Here is a 21,886-nt window from a genome sequence, read left to right as displayed (position 1 = left end):
TATGGAGGAGAAACATTTGTGTCAAACCAAAGTAGTCAGAAATAAGGTGAGAAGTGCAGTCAGATGCATTTTTTGGAAGATACAGGAGGCATTCCCAGTGCTCCTGTTCTTTGGTTCTGGACAGCAGTGGGATCAGGAGGGAGACCACTGTATCACCATGATTGACACTGGTTTGATTGGGGTTGTTGTTCTCTGGTCTGCACAGAACTGGTACTCGTGGATTGCTTTTTTTTTCTTTATAACATTTTCCTCTTGGTGGTGGGTATGATACAACTGTTGCACCCCAGAAAAGCAGAAAGAAAAGGAAAGAAAAAAAATTGCAATGAAATTTCCTCTCAGAACGATGAGTGTGATGATGAACAGGCAATCCCAAAGGGTTTTCCATTGTGTGTCCTACTTGCTGGGTCAAATTAATCATGGTGGGTTTGAGTTCATGGTGGAAGCCAGTTGTGATCTCAGGCTGCAGTTGTGGATTTGCCTTTGCGAGAACATGGGAACAGCTCTCATTCCATCTCCGCTGGCATTCACCTCTGTGATCTTTCTTCTTTTCCAGGTCCACAGCAAAGACAAAAAATACGTCTGCAAGGTTTGCAACCGAGTGTTCATGTCGGCAGCCAGCGTGGGGATCAAGCACGGCTCCCGCCGCCACGGCGTCTGCGCCGACTGCTCCGGCCGCGGCATCGCCGGGCACCTGGACCACAACGGGGGAGAAGGGTCCCCAGACGAGTGTTACCCCGGGGAAGGGCAGTACATGGAAGACCCAGATGACATCAAAGTGGAAGGAGATGAGGAGATGGGAGACGAGGACGACATCAAGTGGAAGGATGACGTGGGGATGTCACAGGATGATGTGATTTTAGATGATGACAAAGATGTCGACTCCCCACAGGAGCAGGACAACTCTGGGGAGAACGACAAGGATTTTACCTGGATTTCTTAGGGATTATTTTTTTGTTTGGTTTTTTTTTTTTTTTTGTTTCGCTCTGTTGTTTGTAGGGGGAGGGAGGGTGGGGAGGAAGGAGTATGTTGGAAAAACTAAGTAGCCTTGTTGTCGTCCATGTGTGCAAAATAACTCTTGTGTTTTCTAAACAAGTCCTTCTCTGTTCCTCTCAGACACTGTCTTAGCAGTGTCGCTTCCAGCGGCACGACTGACTTCGCCTTCCCCCTTTTTCCTTTCCCTTTTCCCCCTGCGACCCCCTGCCCACGGCCACCCCTCTGGCCAAGCCAGCCAGAGGGAGGTGGAGTCTCTGCAGGTGTGGGGAGGCTGGTGAAGCATGAATCCTCCTCCCCTTCCCACTCTGAACCGAGCACCAGGGAGGTCTTTGTGTCCAAAGCAGGTTTGTTGGTTGGTTGGGGTTTTTTTAACACCTTGTCTGTGCTAAAATCCCAGCAGCAGTGGAATTCCAAGCTGAGGTTGTGAAAGCAGATGGATGGATGTGTTGGAGGGCTTCCCCTGATGATACAGGCCTTTTGCAAAGTTATTTAAAGAGTTTTAATTTTTTTTATGGAGCCAAATAGATCAAAAGGCAAGTCAGATTACAGCCTTACGAGTACTTCTCTTGGATTCTTAGCTTCCAAAAGAATCACCATCAAAGACAGATTGTGACTTTTCTTGGACCTACTGGCATCTTACCCACATCCTGTCTTCCAGCTTTGGTCATTCACAGGCACCAAAAAGCGTGTGGTGCTTCTGGAAGCCCCTTTTGCTCTAGAGGGCGCAGGTAGTTCTGTACCTGTCACTCTTCTCCACAAATATCTTCACTTTTCTCCCTTTGCTCAGCTGCCTTTTTCACAAATATATGCAAACTGTAGCAAAACCGAGGCATTCGGCGCAGTGCAGGATGAGCTGGGAAAGGCGAGAAGCCCGAGGTGAGGAGATCCCAGCAGGGTGGAATCTTGCTGCTCCCATCCCATGGACTTTGGTGGGGCCAGGATTTCACCTGGGTACCTTGTTCTTCCTTGCCAATTTCAACACTCTCACTGATCACTGGTAGGTCTAACACCTACTTTATTCACAACAAAAACTTTCAGATTTAGCTGCACTGGTTCCATGTAAATTTTCAAATAAACCATTTTTTCTTTAAATAAGAACCAGACTTCTCTCCCAGCATCTCCTCAGACTCTGTGGGGCTGCGCCAGGTAGTTGAATTCTCCCTGTTCATATCGGCCACCGTTGCCTTCTTCCAGCTACACCTAAATAACAACAGCAGCAACAGCGTGTGTTGGAATTGTCTTGTTCCTGAGAAACAGCTTGTTCTACCTTCACCTCTTTGCTTCTGGTGCTTTTTTAAATTAAAAAAAAAAAAAAAGCTGAAGACCTCACTCCTTCCTTGCCATCGAGCAGTTTTCTACAATGTCTGTGACTGTGGTACCTTGAAACCTGCCACGAAAGACACCCCATTGCCAGAAGCCAAATGACTTAAGGTGCTATTTTCCTTCCTGCAGGCCTGGTGGTCCATGAGGAAAAGCGTGGTTCCACCCAGCAAAGGAATTAAAAGTATATTGTACAATAAACCCCCATAAAGCAAATAATCTGAAAGGATTTAAGCCACTCGGTGCCAGGATTTTGTGGAATGTGGTGGGAGCCTCAATCCTGGCACCTGCAGGAGCTGGATCTCTCTTCATTCTCCCGTTCCAGTTGCGTCCTGGGTTTATGGTGTTCATTCCCTTTCTCTGCTCCTCAGTTCCTTGCAGACATTCACCCCCTTCTGTCTGCATCCATCCTCCCAGCTCACCATTGCTTCCCCTGGGAGCCTCCAGGCTCCTGCCCCGTCGATTTGGGGGTGCTCAGTGATGTGGGAACGCAGGTCTTCCTAAAATCCTCTGTGTGGCTCAGTGGGGCCACACCAGCACTGCTGCCAGCCCCTCGGAGGAGTTAGGGGGACTTGTTGCTTTAGGCAGTGAGCATGGATAAGCCCTTCCTTAAATACAGGAAGAGCAGAGAGGATCATGCAGGAACATTTTTCTTGGAAAAATCTCATTTTGCATTTTAGCTTCTTTTCCTTCTCCTCCCCTACTTAAAAAGCTTTAAAAACCCACCCAGTATGTCACAATTGGACCTTTATATACTCTTTTCCAGTGGTTTTGGGGGGTCCCAGAGTGAGGAGGCTGTTCCCTTACCCCAATTTTGGCTCCCCCAGAGCGTGGGCTCTGTATTTATTGTCATTTACCCTGTAAATATGGAGGGGGTGGGGGTGCCTGAGGTCCTGAACGTGCAGCCTCACCTGTTGCGTGTAGACAAATACATACAGTACTTAAAGATTTATCTGTATCTTTGCTTTTTATATGTAAAAATCTATTTAAAAGAGAATTTTAAAACCCAAACAGCTCAAACCCCTGGGTTTGTGTGACATTCCAATGGCCCATCCCCTCCAATGCTGGTGTGTGCATCCACCTTCTGAGGAGGACTGGCTGTGGGCCAAGCCCTCCTCTTCCTCCGTGCCCTTGGGTAACTCAATTTTGTCATCAGAGTTACAGAGTGCTGAGCTTTCTTCACAATTCCCTTGGAAATATTCTATTCTTTTCTTTCCTTATATTTAAGGGTGAGCAGAGAGCCAGGCAGTGCTCAGGAGTGTTTCCTAATTGTGCCACTTTTGAGGCTCTTTGAGCTGAGGATGCAAAAAATAAAGCAAAAAAAAAAAAAGGAGAGAAAAATGGAAAATCCACATAAAAACGTAACTTTTTCATGTTGTAACCTCGCACGTGCTTCTGTCCCACTAACACACACCATTTACCAAATAAAACCCTTCTAACACCTGATGTCTATTGAAGTGCTTTGTTCTGATGGAGGTGTGCAGAGTTGGAAATGCAGGGATTCATCTTTAACCTTCTATGCTTCGACTTGGGCTTGAAAAAAAGGAATTTGGGTGCGTTTTTTATGCTGAAACTTTATAAACTTCCTCAGTCGCTCCAGGTGATCGCATCCCTCCAGCTTCTCTCCGGGGTCTCTCGGATCTACTGCCTATGCAAACTTCTGCTCTTGGAGATTTAAACAAAACCCCACTAATTCTGCCTGTTCTGCATCTTGTCTTTGTATTTCCCTTCAGGGCTTTGTATACTTCACTGAGGTTCCCTTTTTTTAATTTTTTCTAAATATATATATATATGTGTGTGTATATATATACAGACTTAGTTCCAAAACAATTAACTCCCTTAGAGGTAAAACATGGATATACTCCGTCTCGAGAACTTGCAACTCATTTTTTTAAAGCATTTGTACATGTAAATGTTCCTCCTCGAATTCCTTGATTACCCTCAGTTTTTATTTTAAATCTGAGTGCCAGGAGTAGAGGGCGGAACGGGGCAGAGGGCATCGTCCTGTCTATGCCCTCTGGAAAACATCCCAGGGATCCGTGGACATGGAGAGCATCTTAAAGGATGGAGACAAACGAGGTCCTTGTGTCAATTTGGGATTTCCAAAAATGTTATTAAAATCATGAACTCCCCAGTTTTGTGGGTTTTAAGGTCACCCCAAAGCCTCACAGCTGCAGAGCGGCTTTGCGGGGAGGAAGAGAGGACTCACCTAATGAAGGTTTGCCAAGTGATTGTCCTTTCCCTTTTCTTTTGTTATTCTTTCATCAAAAATCAGTTTTTTGGACAACAAAACGAGTATTTCTTTTGTCCAGAAGGAAACCCACTCCAGCGTTAGTTCCCCTTTTGTTTCCTCTCCCCACTCCTGCCTTTAAACACTCCACTTCCCCGAAGCAAAGCTGTGGCTGTGGGATGGGTGGGTGCGTTTTGGGACTGACCCCAAGCACCCTCCCCTCAAAGCTCCCCCTTTTGCACATCACCCTCGAGGAAAGAAACTCCATGAAAACAATGCAAAAACTGGAATTTTTTGCAATATTCTGAAAGATAATCTAATTTTCGCTCATTCTGTGACACGTGCGACTCCTACGAAAGCCATAATTAATGGTTCCTTTGATTTTGTAGATCCTGAATCGTGTTTTGAATTTCAGCCTTTCTTTTTTTTTTAGTCCCCCTAGTCAGAGTGCTGTGTGTATGCTTTCATATATATTTATTTTTCAACGTGCTTTAAACCTGTCTACAAAAATAAAGCTGAACAAACACAAAAAGGACGGTGTTTGAAGATTGTTGATTTTTTTTTTTTTTGCTGGGAATATTCTATATTATACTGACTTTATATTAATTATTATAAACCTGTGTTTGTATTGAAGATGTGTTTAATATTTTGGGGAGGTTGAGGAGATTTCGTAACCAGAAGTCAGTGGGAGAACATGCTGTGTTGTACTGATTTTCTGTCAATGTAGTTCAGGTAAATCTGATTTTATTTTCTAGTTGCTGCCCAGTTCCTCGCCTGCCGGGGGCTGCCCCTCGGATAGAACCTTTGTGATGGGATTTAGCTTAGACATACCTGCAAAAATCAATCAGTTTCAATAAATTGGGAAATTGCTGCTACAATTTTGTCTGCTTTTTCTTTTTTGTTTGATACATAATTATTATTTTCCTCCTTGCCCTGTGTGGAAAGATGGGGTGACATGGAGGATCCAGCTGCAGGGTCCTGCACCCCACCCTTGCTCCTGGATGCTGGAATGGGGGGTCCCCAATCCTCAAAACCCCCCTTCCCCCCAGCAGAAAGCCCTGCTCACCCTCAGGCTGGGAGTGCTGCTCCCTCCTCCTTCCCCTTCCCCCTCCCAGACAGGTACCTGTTGCGTTCCCTCCCTCCCTGCTGCCTGTTGGGGGCAATTTCCTTATTTTTTGGTCTTTATCTGAACTTTAAGTAACTCCCAGGAGGATGCACAGGATGATGTCATCCCTGGGGGATGTGGGATGCAGTGAGGGTGACAGCAGTGGGTTTGGGGGTGCCAAGGGGCCCAGGGTGCCCACCCTGCCTCTTAACAGTAACTAAAGAACAGGAATCATAAAAAAAATCCAAATATTTATTTTTTTTTTCTTTTGGATCTGACACATCACATCCCCGGAGGGGACAAGTGGGGGCACAGCACCAGCCTGACCCATGGGGCCAAAGCAGTGTCCAACCCCCTGCAAGGGGGGACCCTGCAATGGGGGGGGGATCCCTCATGCAAAGGGAACCTTCCCACAGGGCAGGAGGGTGGAAGGGCCACCACCCTTCCCTGTCCCCTCCTTGGATGGGGAGAGGAGCAGGGTGGCATGACCTGGCCAAACCCAAGCTGCTGCCTGGGCTGGAGAGTGACAGAATGAGAGGGAAGAAAGGGTTTAGAGGGGAAAAAGGGGTTTTTTTGGGTAAAAAGGGGGTTTAAAGTGAATTAAACCCCTTAAAAACCCACCCAGGGCTGGAGACATCCCGCTGCCGCAGCGCCGCGGCCCGCGCGCTCTTGTGCTGTGGGAGGGAGTAGGTAAAAATATGAATTTTCATATATTTTATTTAAAAAATAAAAACCACACGAAGGAGAAAAAAAAAAAAGTAAAGGAAAACAAAAAGACCCCTCTTTGTGCAGTTTGGCTTAGTGCAAATGGGCGCATTCCTGCAGGCACTTCCCGGGGCATTGCCCCGGTGGGGGCTCCCCGAAACGAGAGAGACAAATGACATTACAAAGAGTAAAAACCCCCCTGGGGGGGGTGAGGGGGGGCAGGCGCCCACCTCTGCCCTGGGCACTGGGGCTGCCCCCCGGGAGCAGGCGAGGGGCAGGAACAGACACCCCCTTTTCCGAGCCCCCGCCGGCCACAGGCACAGCTTATTTGAGCCATGGGGGCGTCCCCAAACCGGAGTGGGGAGGGGGCTGGGAGCAGCCGGACGCCCCCCGCCAGCCCCTGCCGGCAAGGAGCAGGGTCGGATTTAGCTTATTTTCAAAGGGAAGAAAAAGGCAGGGGGGACAAGCTCCGTGGCGGGGGGGCTGTGTGTGTGCATAAAGCTTTTGGGGGGCCGTTCCCTGAGTCCGGGGGCGCGGCCGGGGGGGCGCGAAGGCACCTCGAGTGCAAAATGTGCAAGAAGGGGGGAGCGGCGGGGCTCCGTCAGTCGAGGAAGCGCTGGCAGGCCTTCTTCCAGCGGCACGCCGTGCACCACATCTCCCGGTGCTCCATGCCGTACACCTTGCGGCACTTCTTGGCCTCCCCCCGCGGCCGCCTGCGGGCAGAGGGGACAAGTCACGACGGGGACACACACAGGTGAGAGGGGACAGGGTGGGGTGCGACAGCAATGGCTCACCTGGGCACGGCCGGTGGCTTGGGCGGTGGTGGGGTGGGGACAGTGGGGGACACCGGTGGCCGTGGAGGGGTCCGGCAGCCCTGGAGAGAGAGGACACAGCTCCTGTCAGACAAGGTGATGAGGGAGTGCAGCAGCCCCACCTCCATCCCTGTCCCCGCTCCATCCCTGTGCCCCTCACCTGGTACGCGTGGTCTGTGTGGACGTGGCAGCGGCCAGGGGGGGCCGGGGGGCTGCAGGGGGAGGCCAGGGCCAGGTCGAGGATCGGCAGCGCTGGTGGCGGAGGAGCCTCGGGGCCGGGAAAGGCGGGAGGCACCGAGGAGGTGGGAGAGACCGGCGTGAGGCTGGAGAGCCCGTCTGTCAGCGCGTCCACGTCCACGTCCAGCTCCGTGTAGTAGAAATCCTCCTCGCCATCGCTCTGCTCCAGGTCGGCTTTCCGGCTGCAGGGAGAGCAGAGGCTGGCTGGGACACTCTCCCCCGGCATGGCAGGACCCTGCAAGGGGTACCAGGGGGTCTGGGGGTGTCCGGGGGACCCCACGTGCTTACCCAAGGTGCACAGTTCGGATGTGCTTCTGCATCCCTGAGGAGCTGCTGAGGACTTTGCCACAGCTCTTCCACAAGCACTTGAACATCACCTTGGTGGAGTTCTGCAGGAGAGAAGCGTCAGGCTGGCAGCTCCATCCCCACCATCATCCTCATTCCCAACCTCATCTCCAGCCCCACTGTCATCCCAGCCCCAATATCATCTTCATTGTCATCCCCAACCTTACCCCCATCATCATCCACATCCCCAAACTCATCCCAACCTTCATCCCTATCTCCAACCCCATCTTCTTCATTCGCACCCCAAATGTCATCCTCCTCATCCCCATCCTCACTATCCCCATTCCCAAACTCATTCATGTACCCAACCTCATCCCAACTGTCATCCCTCAACCTCAACCTCCTCTGCATCCCCATCCTTACTATTCCCAGCTTCACCCCCATCATCATCCCCAGCTTCATCCCACCTTCCTCTTCCGTGGGGTGGGCTCTCCAAAGACAAAGTGGGTGCCGTCGGGCTCATCAGGACCCTCATCTGGCAGTGGGCCAGGCAGGAAGGTGCTGGGGACGTGGCTGGAGAGGGGGGGTGAGGGGGTGGAGGGGGTGGATCGGTCGCTGGAGGGGTCCCAGCTCCAGTCCCCGCTGGTGTTGCTGCTGCTGCTGCAGCTGGAGGACATGGTGGGAGCCTCCTTCCAGACCTCGCTGCCAGGCTCTGCTGAGGAGAAGAGGAAGGTCAGGTCCTGCCTTGGGACATGTGTCCAGGGATGGGGGGGACAGGGACATGCTCTTACCTGGGGCATGAGTGGCCGGTGGGTGCCCAAGCACCAGCGGGCTGGCGGAGAGGCTGGTGAGCACCGCGGCCGCCATCACCTCATCAATGCCGGCCTTGCCCGAGAGCTTCCTGCCAGCAAGAGCAGAGGGGACTGTTTCAGGATGGATGGGTCCCCTGGGACCCTCTATTGCTCTCCCTCCCACCTTGAGGTGTTGGGACCTCCCACCAACAGTGTCCCGCACCCACCCCAGGGTGGTTTGTGTGGGGGCACACGAATGGCACAGAGTCTCAGTGGCCCCATCGTGCTGGGGGCATCACCAAGTGGAAAGGCATCCACAGGTGTCCCACACTCTGCAGCACCCTGAGATGCTGCTGACCCCAGCAGCTGGCTGGAATTCTCCTGGGCATGGCACAGGCAGAGGTGCAGGCAGGCTGCCAAAATGCCACTGCCTGTGCTATGCCAGGGGCAACCCTCCATGCCCGTGGGCAGCACCATGCCGGAGGGTACTGGCACCTGCATCCTGCCCAGGGACATGGGGATGGCTTGCCTGGGGCCAAACAGTTTCTTGAGGTGGAAAAAAACCTACAAATAATTTAGATTTTAAAAAAAAAGGCAAGAGGTCAAGAGCATTTTGCAAACGGATAACGTGGTGATGCTCCCAGCTGGGAGTCCCTGGAGCTGCCACAGCGGGACAGCCGCTCACTGCCGGGGATCCCGGCATGGCCAACAGCGGCCAAAGTCCTCCTGCAGAAAAAAACCCTGGCTCCCGCAGTGAGGCCAGTGCCGGTGGGAGGGTGGTGGCCGTGCCGGTGTCCCTACCTGTGCCGGGGCACGGGGATGCACTGCACGGCAGAGTGCAGCGCCAGGCACCGCTCCAGCCCCGCGTCCAGCACCCGCAGCATGGCCTCCTGGCTGGCCGGATCCCGGCGTGACGGCGGCTCCCCCAGCCAGCCCTCGGATCCCAGCGGAGCCTGCGGGAGAGACGGCAGCGGGCAGCAGGGATCCCCGAGCAGTGGATTCCGCAGGGATCCCCCTGACCTCGGTGGGATGGGAAGGTGGGTTTGGGGAGCTGGATCAGCGCCTCCAAGGCAGGGCTGTGGTGGGACCCTGCCAGCCGCTCAGTGGGTCCCCCTGGGGTAAATCCCAAGTGGATCCCACCAGGCCGCAGTGGGATCCAGCCAGGAGTTCCTTAGCACTCTCCAGATCCCCCTGTGATGCTGCTGCCAGCAATCGCCCACTGGCTGAGCATCAGTAGGGACCCAGCAGGGATCTCCACAGAGCCAGGAGACGACCTGACACCCTCCTGGCAACGCAGCTCTAAAGTGGCAGCACCCACATTCCGGTATAGATCCACACTTATGGATCCATATCCCAAGTTTATCCCGCTCTGAGCGGATCACCCGGGATCCAGCGGGTATCTCCAGAGCTGGGAGCACGCTCGTGCCTGCCAGGCCAACCCCAGACACCGGCACCCACTGCCCACGCTCCGGCACCAAGTGGATCCCACTCCAGGCAGATCCCACGTGATCCAGCACCAAGTCGATCCCGCTGCAAGCGGATCCCGCTCCAAGCGGATCCTAGCTGATCTCCCTGGGGCGGGGCTGGGTGGATCCCGGCGGCGGGAGATCCCTGGAAGATCGCAAAGGGCTGCGATCCAGGAGAGACGATCCCCCCGGCGGTGCGGGTGATGTGACCCACGACCACCCCCCGCGCCCCGCCGCCATACGCCCCCCTTCCCGCCCCCCAAAGTTTATCCCATCGCGGCGCCATTTTACCGGCGGGGAAAGTTTCGGGCGGGCCGCTGTCAGCTGTCACCGCCCCCCCCCCCCCCCCGCCGCCTCCCCCGGATCCCACCCCGGTCTCCGCCGCCGCCCCCGGTACCTTGGCGGCGGCGGCGCGGGCGGCGGGCGGCGCGGGCGGGGGCGGCGGGCGGCGGCGGCGGCGGGCGGGCATTAGGACCGCGGGCGGGCGCGGGGGGTCCATGCGCGGAGCGGCCGCGGCCCGGCGGCGGGGGGGGGGGGGGAGCGCGCTCCGCCGCGCGCGGCCCCGGTGTCGGCGCCGGCCGGGCCGCGCCCCCCGAGCGCCGCGCCATTGGCCGGGCCGCGCGGGCTGGAGCGCCGCCGCCGCTTTCCGCGCCTCTGATTGGCTGCGGCGCGCTGCCACTTCGCCGCCGGCGGCCACGCCCCCGCCCTCGCCGGGCCGCCACGCCCCCCCCGGCCGCGCCACGCCCCCGCCGGCAGCGGCCATCTTCGCCTGCCCCGCCCTCCCGCCGCGCGCGCTGCCCGCGGGACCCCCCCCCCCCAAAAAAAAAACCAGCCCCCCCCCAAGCCTCACCCCACTCCCACCAGGCCGCCCGTGTCACCCCCCCCTCACCGCCGAGTCCTCCCCGGAACCCGTGGGGCCACCGTGAAGTCACCTCCCCTTTTCCCGCCAAACTCGCGGGGCTCCCCAAAAGTTGTAGAAGACCCCCGAAAGTTCCGATTTTGTTGTTACGGCGCGGGATTATGGGCGCCCCCCCCCAAAAAAAACCCGCGGGGGTCCCGCCACCGCGGAGCATCCCGCGAAACGCCCGACGGCTCCTGCGGACTTACCGGGGTGAAATTTGCAGCGTTAAACTTTGGGGGATTCGCGCAAAAATGACGTGACCGGCCGAATTATAGGGACGCCGACAAGTTACAGGGGTTCTTCAAACGTTGCAGAGCTCCTCACAAGGTTATACTCCCCAAAAATTTACAGAGTACCCCCAAAGTTCTCTCCGAAGTTTTATACCCCCTGGAACTTGCCTGTAGGGTTCCCCCATCAGCTCTAGGGCTCCCCCAAAAGTTACAGTGACCTTCTGCTAGAAAGGGGGTGTGGTCTGGATTTTTGGGGTGTGTGCGTCGTTCCCAGCAGGAAAGAAGTCCCTAATTCCGCACAGATTCAGTCAGTCCTGCCCACCACGGGGAATCACTGCCAAAACCCACACAGAGTGGCAGGGCTGGGTGTAGGAGGGGTGCCCGGGCTGCCAGGGCTACAGGAGGTACTTGGGGTACTGAGGTGCATGGGGGGTACACGGGGTGCGTGGGCTCCACGGGGTGCATGGGGTACGCTGGGCATGTGGGATGCGTGGAATGGCCTGGATACATGGAATGCCTGGAGTGCGTGGGGTCCATGGAATTCTGGGGTGCCTTGGGGTGCCCTGGGTATGTGGGGTAGGAGGGGGTACCTGTAGTGCAAGGGGGTACGTGGAGTCCATGCGGTGCATGGGGTTTTGGGGTGCGTGGGGTGCTTGGGGAGCTCGGGCTGGCGCCCATCTGCCTTCGGCTCCTCACCTGCCCCAAAACCCGCGGGGCCGCGAGCGCCGGGCGGCGGTGACGGGCCACCGGGTCCTGCTGCTGCTGGATTGACCAACCCGCAGCCTGAAGGCCGGGACAGAGTCCGTGCGGCTGTCCCAGATGGTGGCCCCCGTCTGTCCCCCCCCCTCCTGTCTCCCCCGCCTGTCCCTCAGCAGCCCTGGGCTGGCTGACACGGCTGATTCCCGTGGCTCGGGGGCTGTGGGGTTGCTGGGGCGGCATCCCGGGGATCCCCTGCCTGGGGAGGGGATGTTCCCAGCTTGGCTTCTGGGGTGTTTGGCCACCCCGTGTTCCCTGCTGTGGTGCAGGGGAGCTGGAGGTGCCGCTTCCACCCTGCGCCATGCCCTGGTGCTTTCGTAAGAGTGAAAAAGGCAGCACACCGGGAAAGCCCCCACGAACCCGGCCAAGCGCCCGGTGTCGCCCCGGGACGGCCGCTCGCGGGGTCCCCCTGCACGCCTCAGGAACTGGGGACCAGCCGGGTAAAGGGCAGTGTCCCCCGGGAACGGAGACACCCGCGGGGCCCCAGACCTGCCCGGGGAGCACAGGAGGAGGAGCACAGCCGGAGCAGCCTTTATTCCCCATCCTGTCCCGTCCCTGGCGGGCCGGATCCCGCAGCCCCCGTTAGCGCAGCCCTGGAGGAGCCTGTGGGGCCCGGGGGAGGCTCCGCGGCCGTCCCCGCTCTGGTTTAATGGTTAACGGCGGCCGAAGCGCGGAGTTGAAGGCTCCGTCAGCTCCGTTCGGTGTTGTGCAACTCTACGAGTATCGCCCGCCCTTGCACAGGGTGCCGCCAGTCCGACCCCCGGCCCGGGCAGGAGGGTGCGGCAGGGGGGCATCCCAAGTTAAAATCGTGGTCATAGCACCTCCTGAGTTGGAAGGGACATGCAAGGATCATTTAGTCCGACTCCTGGCCCTGCACAGGACTCTCCCAAGAATCACCATCCCTGGGAGATCCCCCCGTGGTACCTGGATTCCCTTGCCAGGGGCGGGTTGGCTGCGGACTGGGCTGTGATGCCCCTCGCCCAGGTGGTCTTGCAGAGAGAGCCGGGGCCGTGCCCGCACTGCCCATGTCCCCTGGCTGCCTGCTGGATGTGCAGAGCTGCCGGGGGACGGGGCCACACGGGTGTGAGCTTCAGGGATGTGGGGCTGGGCGGGGTGCGGAGCTGTTCAGGTGCGGGGCTGGTTTGGCTGGAGAGCCCTGTGCTGCCGTACAGCCACAGAGCTGCTCGGGCTGCGGAGCCGTACGGGCTGCAGGGACATCGGGGGTGCGGGTCCTTATAGTACAGAGCCCCGTACAGCGCCATGCAGTGTGTGACACGGTGCAGGTGTCGCACCTTGCAGGTGTCACACCGTGCACCATGTAATACGCCTTGCAGCACCGGGCTACATCCTACAGCGTGCAGGACTATACGATGTGCGACCCGTTCAGCCTCTTGCGGCGCTCGCTGGGCTCCTGCTCGCTCCCTCTTGTGGGAACGGCACCGTCCAGCACCGTCCCTCGCAGCGTGACGAAGAGCCCCGCACACGTCTGTCCCCGCGGCTGAGGCGGGGTGCTCCCAGCCCTACCGTCTCCCCTCGCTCTGACCCCAACCCCGACCTTCCCGACCACAGCCCGAGACTCCAAGTGATGTTTTGGGATGGATCCTTCATTCACCACCCAGGTTTCGAGCCTCCAACCGGGGTTCCAGGGACATTTTCCATCACCGTGAGGACTGCGCAGTTTTTCTCTTATTTGAGGCTCTCCCACGTCCCACAGGGATTATGGGCAAGCAGGCAGCCCTGCACGGCTTCTGCTGCTACTGGGGTAAATTGGAGACCAAATTTGGCCACCTCCGCTCTGCCACAGCATGAGCTTTCCCTTCCCTGGTGCCATTCCAAGCCTGCCTTCCCCCAGGGAGGTGGCGCAGTGGTACCCACATCCCAGCCCACCCGGAATGAAGCCACACTGATCCCACACGGAAGTGATGCTCCTGTGGCTGGCAACACAGCCCAAAACAGCTCCCAGGGGGTTCAGGTGGTGCAGGAGGGAGCCAGCCATGTGGGGTGGGATGATGGAGAAGGGGAACAGGGGAAGGGTGCGGCCGGGGGCAGCGCGGGGGGAGCCCACGCGTCGTTCTGGTGCCACTGGCAGCAGGAAGAGCGCGGCAGCACCGGCACCAGCCGTGTTCTATCAGCGCCCTTATCTCGCAGGGGGATGGGAGCTCTCGAGGGCGGCTGTGGTTTGGCGTCGAGCACGGAGCTGACGACGCCTGGGGTGCCTCCAGCTCTAACGCCTTGAGCGGGGTTTGCTGAGCGCCGCGTTTTCGGTTTTAATCTCTTCACCTGCCGCGGTGCAGGGGCAAAGCTGCTGAGGGAAGGCGTGTGGCTTCCTGCCACACAGCCTGGCACAGCACGGCACGACACAGGGGCTGCAGGTTCCACCTGGCTCCAGCGAGCACCGGGCCGTCGTGCCACGAGGTCAGGCAGCCGCTGGCCAGCTGATGGCCATGTCACCAGAGCCACCGTCGTTGCCTCACCAGGGAGTCCCTTGGGGCGGGGATGTGCAACTCCCCACGGGGAGAAGAGGAGTGAAGTTTAAGCCCTGGGGTCTGAGGGTCGGGGTACAGATCCAGCTCACCCAAGCTTTTTTGGCACATGGAGGCCACAGGACCCAGGGGAGTGAGTAATGGCGAGGTGAGCAGGAAGCAAGTGCTGGGCAAACACGCCCTAGGTTCTACCCCAGCCCTGTGCAAAGCTCTGCTCTGGCACAGATCACTCCACTCAGCAGCTCTCGGTGGCTTTGTGTACCCCATTTCCCCCATCCAGGACGGGTGCACTCAGTCACACTGTGCTCCAAGCTGCTCTCCCAGCACCAGCTGCACCAGCAGCCCTCAGAACCAGGGATTTAGACTCAGTTTAAGAGTGTAAACCTTCTCTCAGCCTTTTAATGGTGTTTGGGAGAGGGCTGCCCATGGAGACATCCTTGCATGGGTCTGAAAGGGTGGGAAGGGAGGATGGAGCAGAGCCCACAGCAGGGAAATTTCTGTGTTGTCCTGTGCAGGGTCAGGAGTTGGACTCAATGAGCTCTTGTGGGTCCTTTCCAACTCAGGATATGCTATGATTTCACGAAGGCACAGGGCTGACCCCGTCTCCCTATAACAAGGGATGTTCTGTGATGGGAGCAAAGCTTCTCAGGGCTTCCTGGGGGCTGGAGGGAGCCTTTGGCTCCCCCACAGTGTGAAGAGGACAGAGACTCTCAGTCATGGTAGAAACCCCCTGATGAGGGTCTGATCCTGCAGCCCAAGGCATGGGGCTGGCCACAGCCCTGCCACCCCCTGCCCCAAAACATGGTCCCCACCCTGTTCCCTTCTTGGTGCCAGCACCAGCCCTGTCTCACTGGGATCCCACACAGCATGCAGCACCCCCAAAATACCCATCTTGGGACATCCCACCATCGACCTGCTGGCACCAGCTGGGCTGGGATGGGACAAGGACACTCATAGAAAAGTAACAGAAAATATATACAGAGAGTGTGTGCAGGGATGCAGCCGCTCTGGTGGGCACAGGGCTGTTGGCACCTGTCCCCTGGCACCCGACAGTGTCCAGCCGGGTGGGACCCTGCTATGGCCCTGCCCCTGCTCCTGGGGGGCTATAGGTTGGTGATGTAAACCTCCAGCCCATTGGCCGCTGTCCGCGCAGAGGCTTTCTGGGGCTCCCCTGCCCAAATGTCCACCACACTCTCGTACAGGTTCTCGGGGACACAGGGCGTCCCCAGCTTGCCCCGTTTTGCTGTCTTCTTCCAGTTAATATCCACGGCCTCATAGTCAGGGTCGGGGCCACGGCCCTGAGCAGTCCATGCTCTGTCGTTGATGGACTCATAACAGGGGTCAGGGAGGCCTGGGGCTGCAGGGGCCCCCTCCTGCTGGAGGGGGGGCAGCCACCCGGAACCTGCCTCCTTCACGGCCCTTTGGCTCGATGCAGGGACCTGGGATTTCTTTCTGGTGGCTTTGCACACCGTTGAGTACATCTCTTCCAGCTGCAAAAGGAATTTTTTTTTAGGGTGGGAGTTTAGGGGCAATCCCTTCATCCTCATGATTTTGTCCCCCCCATCTTCCGAAAGCCCCCCAGGAGGATCCTGGCAGTGGATCCTAATTTATACCTTACTCCAAACATGGGCACTACAGGGAGACATGTAATTAAATGACCCCCCCAGAGTCATACCTTGGCCTGGGGGGCATTGCCTGCACCATCCCAGCAGTGCTGTGCTCCAGGGGGTCCTGCCACAGCGCCATCCTGCACCTCCACTGACACCGTCTTCTTCACCTTATGGACACAGGCATAATCGGCTGCCCCATGCACAGCCCGCGGAGGGGACACCTGGGTGCCAGTGGGCATGGGGGGCACCGGGGCGTCCTCGCCCCCCACTGCCAGGCACTCATAGACAGTGTCTGGCGCTGGTTTCCGCAGCGGGCTGAAGAGCAGGTTGGAGTAGGTCTGGTCGGGGGCTGGGGAGGCGGCCGGGGGCTCAGGGACGGGGATCTGGGGCAGCTCACGGTGCAGGAGGCCGGCGCTGTGCAGGGATTCGCCTCCAGGGGCCGCGGGACAAGCGAGATCCAGGCTGGCCGGACGCTGGACTGCGGGAGAGGAGAGGAAATCAGGGGATGCAACAGGCACCAACCCCTGTGCCAGCACGGTGCCACGTCTGTCCATGACACGATGTACTCTCTGGGCAACATGGGGACTGCAGGCAGTTGCCCAGGGCCACCAGCCCCTTGGGCTCCCCCAGCTCCACGGCCACTCACCGTCGTCTCTGACCTTCACCCGGTACAGCTCGTGCAGCTTCGTGTCCGACTTGCTGAGTGACCGCAGCTGCGTCTGGCGGAGCAGGGCCTGCCGTGGGGGAACACACACCCTCAGGCTGGGCTGAGAACCCAGACCACCCCCCGGGGCCGATCCTGCCCCCCAAACATCCTCTTACCTCATCCACGAGCTTCACCCCATCCGGAGCAACCTTCTTCCTGCCCTTCCTGCAGGGAGAAGGGGGGCTGAGCCCAAGGCAGATGGCAAAGCCAAGGGTGAGGAGCAGGTGCCCCGGGTCCCCAGTGTGGCACTCCCAAAACCCACATCCCTGCTCCTTCCCCAGCCCCACAGCACGGTCTGTGCTGGCTGGGGACATCACGATTGCATCCTGCACCCTTCTGCGCTGTGCAGGGCACCACTGGCACCACCCTCGGCACTGCCCCTGGAATTGTCCATCCCACTCACAACTCAGCTCTCTCTGGGTTTTGGGTGTAGGGGGTGTCCCGGGGGGCTGCAACACACAGGGATGCAGGATCAAGTCAGGCAGAGCTGCACTGGGGCACAGGTGGGGGTTTGGCGTGAGCAGATCCCAGCGGTCCCAGCTCAGGATGGGCTCACACAGAGTCTCCACCTGCAGCCACCAAATGTCACCGAGGGGATCCCCAGGCCCATCCCAGCCCCAGGAGGGAAAGGGGAGGAGCCGTGGGCAGCACGTACCGTTTACAGGCAGCGCACAGGGCGCCCAGGTAGACCAGGCCACCGAGCAGGGCCAGGGCAGCGCCGGCCGGCAGGAGCCCGGTCCCTGCTGTCCCCTCGCCGCCGGCTGCAGCCATGGGGGAGCCGCTTCCAACACCACTGCAGGGCCGAGCTCTGGGGAGAGAGAAGACGAGCTGGGGTTCAGCCGGGAGCTGCTGGGCTCACCACGGCACGAAATGGTGCTCAATGACCCCCAGGGCTTGAGGGACCCCTGCAGCACAGTCCCCCAGCAGGGGGTCTCTCTGGATGCTCTGGACGGGGACATTTCATTGGGTGTCCCATTTTCCGGCCAGCGATTGCCCTCCCCAGGGTCACCATAACACCTCCAGTGCCCAGCCCAGTGTGGACACTCGGCAGTGGGTACTCTGCCACCACGGGAGAAAACTTCACATTCTGGTTCCTTTTGAAAAAACCAATCCAACAAAACCAGCAGGATTCAAGCTCACAAGTTGCCACTGAAATGGTGAAAAGGAGGTGCCCGGGGCCCTGAAAATCCTCTGGAGACACCCTAAAAATGCCAGAATGCCTTCTGGGGACACAGGGACAGTACTCCAGGTTGCGGGATGGGGGTGACACTGCTCCTGAGCATAGGGGAGGCCAGAAAGGACAGGCAGGATGACTCAACTTCCTGGAAATAGGGTGAGCTTCAGCCTCTCCTTCCTCTCCCTCCTCATGCCCCGGGCTCAGCAGAATGCATCAGGACATGCTCTTCCTGCAGCGGATTCACACAGACCCTACATTCCCTGTGCCACCACAACCCCAGGTCTGCAGCTGCTCTCTGCTGTGACACCAGAGCAGAAAACACCCAATCTTTCCATCCCTTTTGTCTGCCTAAATCTGTGCTTTGCCCAAATCCAGCCCTTGTCCCTGTGCCTTCCTCAAGGCAAAAGTCGTCCCCTGCAAAATGCGGCAGAGCCAGAGCAAGAGGTGCAGAGGCAGGAGGGTGCTGGGGAGCCCGACACAAAGCACGGATGCTCCCCAGCCTGTAAGGATCACCACCTTCCCCAGGAGGCTTTTGGTGACCCCTGTGTCACCAACCCCATGCCACCATCCCTGTCCCTGCTCCGCTGCCAGTGCACTGCAAACCCAGAGCAAAAGCTGGCATCCCTTCAGCTGCACCAGCATTGACAGCGGCTGCGGCTCCCAGCTCTGCACAGCTCAGCTCTGTGCACCCTGCTCTACAAAAAAAGGCTGGCCTGACACCGACACCCAGGAAATGCCTGATCCAAAAGGAGATGGAGGCAGTTCCTGGAGTGAAGCACAGCTCCAAGAAGCCGCGGTAGCTGATCCAGATGGGCCCAGCAGCAGGGTCCCTGGGCACAGCTGGGCAGGACAGCTTCCACCAGCACGGATGGGGACCCAGAGATCCAGCAGACATGCTGAGCACCCCTTACTCACCCTCTTGCGTATCTTCATCCGGAAGACAAAGGCCAGATGAGCTCTGGTGAGAAGCCACCCTACCTTGTGTAAATCTCGGAAGCTACTGCAGACCCACAGGATCTCCCCTCTCCCCTGCACCCCCAGTCACACAGCAGCATCTTTGGCACATTTTTACCCCAATAACCAGAAGGTCTCTGCCCATTTGCAGCACCCTTTTATCTGAAAGCACCCTTTTATCTAAGAACTTCCCATGCCTTTGGAAACTGCCCTGACTGAAGCATGAACCCTGGAGAGCAATTATTTCAAGGCAGAAAGTGAGACAGAGAGGTTTTAAGGACTAACCAGGCTGGACAGACTGGCTTAGATCAGAGCTGGGAAGGGGAGGCTGTTCCCTTTCCAACAACGTTTTAATTAGACAACACAGCTTTTCTGTCTGAGCATACATTAATTATATGGATTACCTGCAAAAGGGCCGGTGCGTTAGACAGAGCCTGAAGCTCCTCACTGGACTCGTTCAGCTCATTAGAGTGATGGAATCGTGGGCTGCAGGAGCAGGGCAGAGCTGAGCAGGCTCTGGAGTTGAGCAGACAAAGTTCTAACGAGGTTCGACAGCCGGACCTGGTGTGATTTTGGAGCTGAGGTGGAAGCTTTCAGCATGCTGAGGCAGGCACAGACGGGGCAGCTTATCCCACAGCAGGGGGATTTTCCATCCCTGAATTTTGAAGATTGAAGGGAGAGACTTTCTTGAGTAGAAATGAATGCGGAGGAATTCTTCTGGCCTACTTTCTGTAGGGCAGGTCGGTGGTCACTCCAGGATTTCTGACCAGTGAAACTGCCCAGTGCAAGCTCCTCAGTGTTCAGGCTCAGCAGCCACTGGGAGAAGCCACTTCTTGGGACAACACACTGGGTCTCCCAAAATCACAGATTTTCCAGCAGAACCCAGTGTCTGACTGAAGGCGCTCAGGTAGGACTGAGCAGCTTTGCAAGGCAAAGTCTCAGCCAGACCTTCTGAAACCTACACCCGAATTTCCTGCCAATAAAGTTACCGATCGATCTCCCAGTCCTGGGGCTGCTCCCGGGGCAGGAGACTCAGCAGACAGCGTTTCGTAACGCGCCGGCTCTGCCAGCCGAGGTGGCTTTGAAGACGAGGGTGGTCACAGCCGTTGCATTTCGTACGTGCGACAACACCCACAGCCCTCCGAGGAGGGATCACTCCCCTCTGTGTGTGACACCCGAGCACAGGCACCCTAAAGGCAGATGGTTTGCTACTCCATGGTGTGGGAGTTTTTTGTGAGTCCTATAAAAGGTGCAATTTCCTCATCTCAGCTTCATGAAAGCAAGATTAAATTCACTGCAAAGCCAAGGGCTGCTGCTGATGATTCTGCCTGGCCTCTGATTCATCTCCTCTGATAAAACCACAGTGTTCAGCGCAGGGTTGCAAGAAAAAAAGTCTGCGAAGCTACTCAAAGCCTATTTGCACGAAACCAGAAGGAACATTTTGAGCTGATTTCCATCAGCAACTGTGCACACGGCTGCAGCAAACTCTGCTTGGGTACCCCAGGGAGTTGTGCTTCAAAAAAGGCACAAGAAGCAGAAGTAGATGGATTTTTTTCTTTTCAATTACAAAAAGCGAAAGCTCTGTTTAGAGTTAGTCACAACACTGAATCTGCCCTAGACCATGGGGTGCAATTTGTGAATTTTAAGACTACTTCAAAAAAGCAGGCACAAGATCTCACCCACTTCGCTCATCTCTGTAATGAGATTTCATGGTCAAACATCTCCCGAGGCTTTTAATTTAGAAAGTGCCAACCATACTTCTAAATGCCAGACCCAAATGTCTGAAAACTTGGATGCACACTTCTAGCTGCAGTTCTGATTGCTGTTCATGTGCTGGAGTGGCTTTTGAGAAAGTATGACTTTAAAACCTTTGGATGAGTGACTGTCTGCCCACACCACAGGGCTTTGCTCAAGGCTGACACCATTTCAACACTGTTCTTTCTTCCCACCCTTCCCTGGTTGCTGAACATTCACTTGGGCAGAAAAATGCTCCTCCAAGGCAAGAACCTGCTCACGAGGTTTTCTGAAGAGCTGAGCCACAGCAGGAGACCAGTGGAGAGCTTGGAGCTGCTGTTATGGGAAGCCAGATTCCACACTACGATGGGTGTATTAAGGAGATGTGTCCTCCTGAGAATCATCTGCCTACCACAGTGGTTTTCTTTGCCACAAATGCAGTATTTGTACATCATCTTAGGTTTACAGAAGACAGCATTTCAGTGACCACATTCTCAAGCCTCCTCACCCATAACCAGGAGCTCAGCATTTCCCCATTGCACACACCAGCAATACTCCTATCCCCCCACCCACAATACAACTGGAAATTCCCACAATGCCACACACCTCTGAACTGAATTAATTTATCCCAAAAGCAATCAGCTCCCACTCAGCCTCCAGACTCCAGCCATGGGATCCCAGCAGTGCTGCCAAGCTCACCACCTTTTCTTCCCTTTCAAGCCCAGCTGCAGAGCACAAAGCATGGAGTGACGCAGCTTGGAGCCCAACTCATAAAGTTGAACCCAGCTGAGGCTTCCCAGACCAGAGCAGGAATCCTGCCTGTCCAGTCTATCCACCCCAACAGCATCTCCAACAACGCTGCAACTTCTATATACATGGCGGGGTTTAAAGCATTTCCGCCTCTGGTTTAGCTGCAGATTCCCCGTTTCCCAGGCAGGAAAGCCACCACCACTTACTTGCAGGAATTCAAAATCCAGTGAGTGTGGAGCACACGGATCTGATTACGCTCTCCTCCTTGCCAGCCAGCCTGTAGAACTTCATTTCTTTTATCCCACAGCAAGTCCCAATCAGGGGCTCCTGCACATTTCCAACATCCCGATGGGAGCTCTCCCACTCCCTGAGGAGCAGCCGGCTGTGAGCAGACGCGGGGCACACACGGCACAGCTTCCTGGCCTCGGAGGTGGTGGCTTCACCCCGGGGTAGGCTGGGTCTGTGCTCGCAGCTGGGGCGGGAAGCGCCGCGGCTCCCGGGCTCCGCAGGCTCCCGGCACACACGAGCACCCTCTGCCGCGCCCGCTCCCCGCCCGGCTCCTCCCGGCTCCTCCGGGAGCGCAGGGCAATATAAGGAAAGAATGGGGCGCCGCAGATCATCATTGCCTTGCAAATGAGCAG

General features: G+C 57.0%; 4 protein-coding genes across 25 annotated transcripts in view; 1 reads left to right on the top strand and 3 right to left on the bottom strand.

The window, feature by feature from the left end:
• The window catches only part of ZBTB46 (zinc finger and BTB domain containing 46), a 48,819-nt gene extending 47,829 nt beyond the window's left edge, over positions 1-990 (top strand). For all 6 annotated transcript variants that reach the window (XM_069034512.1, XM_069034514.1, XM_069034515.1 and 3 more), the window contains one exon: positions 554-990. In XM_069034512.1, the coding sequence (XP_068890613.1) occupies positions 554-940 (387 nt within the window). In that variant the 3' untranslated portion in view covers positions 941-990. The remainder of the gene's footprint in view (positions 1-553) is intronic.
• TPD52L2 (TPD52 like 2) overlaps positions 1-10,339 on the bottom strand; it is a 97,125-nt gene extending 86,786 nt beyond the window's left edge. For 14 of the 15 annotated variants that reach the window (XM_069034570.1, XM_069034572.1, XM_069034576.1 and 11 more), the window contains exon 1: positions 10,328-10,339. The gene's annotated coding sequence lies outside the window, so the exon portion shown is untranslated. The remainder of the gene's footprint in view (positions 1-10,327) is intronic. The other variant, XM_069034571.1, reaches the window with a different exon arrangement.
• On the bottom strand, positions 5,880-10,443 carry SLC2A4RG (SLC2A4 regulator). 3 transcript variants are annotated; one of them, XM_069034567.1, is made up of 8 exons: positions 10,342-10,443; positions 9,280-9,431; positions 8,479-8,588; positions 8,155-8,402; positions 7,691-7,791; positions 7,326-7,584; positions 7,148-7,227; positions 5,880-7,066 (listed from the first exon to the last, which is right to left on the bottom strand). In XM_069034567.1, exons 1-8 carry the CDS (start codon positions 10,441-10,443, stop codon positions 6,955-6,957), a joined length of 1,164 nt encoding a protein of 387 aa, XP_068890668.1. In that variant the 3' UTR covers positions 5,880-6,954. The 3 variants fall into 3 exon arrangements, with proteins under 3 accessions (XP_068890668.1, XP_068890669.1, XP_068890670.1); XM_069034568.1 differs by having other exon boundaries at positions 8,155-8,399; XM_069034569.1 differs by lacking the exon at positions 10,342-10,443 and adding an exon at positions 10,236-10,248.
• Positions 10,444-14,731: 4,288 nt separating this feature from the next.
• Positions 14,732-21,636, bottom strand: LIME1 (Lck interacting transmembrane adaptor 1). The gene is made up of 7 exons (XM_069034228.1): positions 21,452-21,636; positions 19,166-19,416; positions 17,286-17,438; positions 16,747-16,795; positions 16,571-16,658; positions 15,990-16,402; positions 14,732-15,804 (listed from the first exon to the last, which is right to left on the bottom strand). The coding sequence occupies exons 3-7, from the start codon at positions 17,399-17,401 to the stop codon at positions 15,418-15,420; spliced, it is 1,053 nt and encodes a 350-aa protein (XP_068890329.1). The 5' UTR covers positions 17,402-17,438; positions 19,166-19,416; positions 21,452-21,636; the 3' UTR covers positions 14,732-15,417.
• Positions 21,637-21,886: the final 250 nt, after the last annotated feature.

Source organism: Aphelocoma coerulescens, chromosome 20, assembly GCF_041296385.1.
Source record: "Aphelocoma coerulescens isolate FSJ_1873_10779 chromosome 20, UR_Acoe_1.0, whole genome shotgun sequence".
NCBI classification, from domain to species: domain Eukaryota; kingdom Metazoa; phylum Chordata; class Aves; order Passeriformes; family Corvidae; genus Aphelocoma; species Aphelocoma coerulescens.
This window is presented reverse-complemented; position numbering and strand designations above follow the sequence as displayed.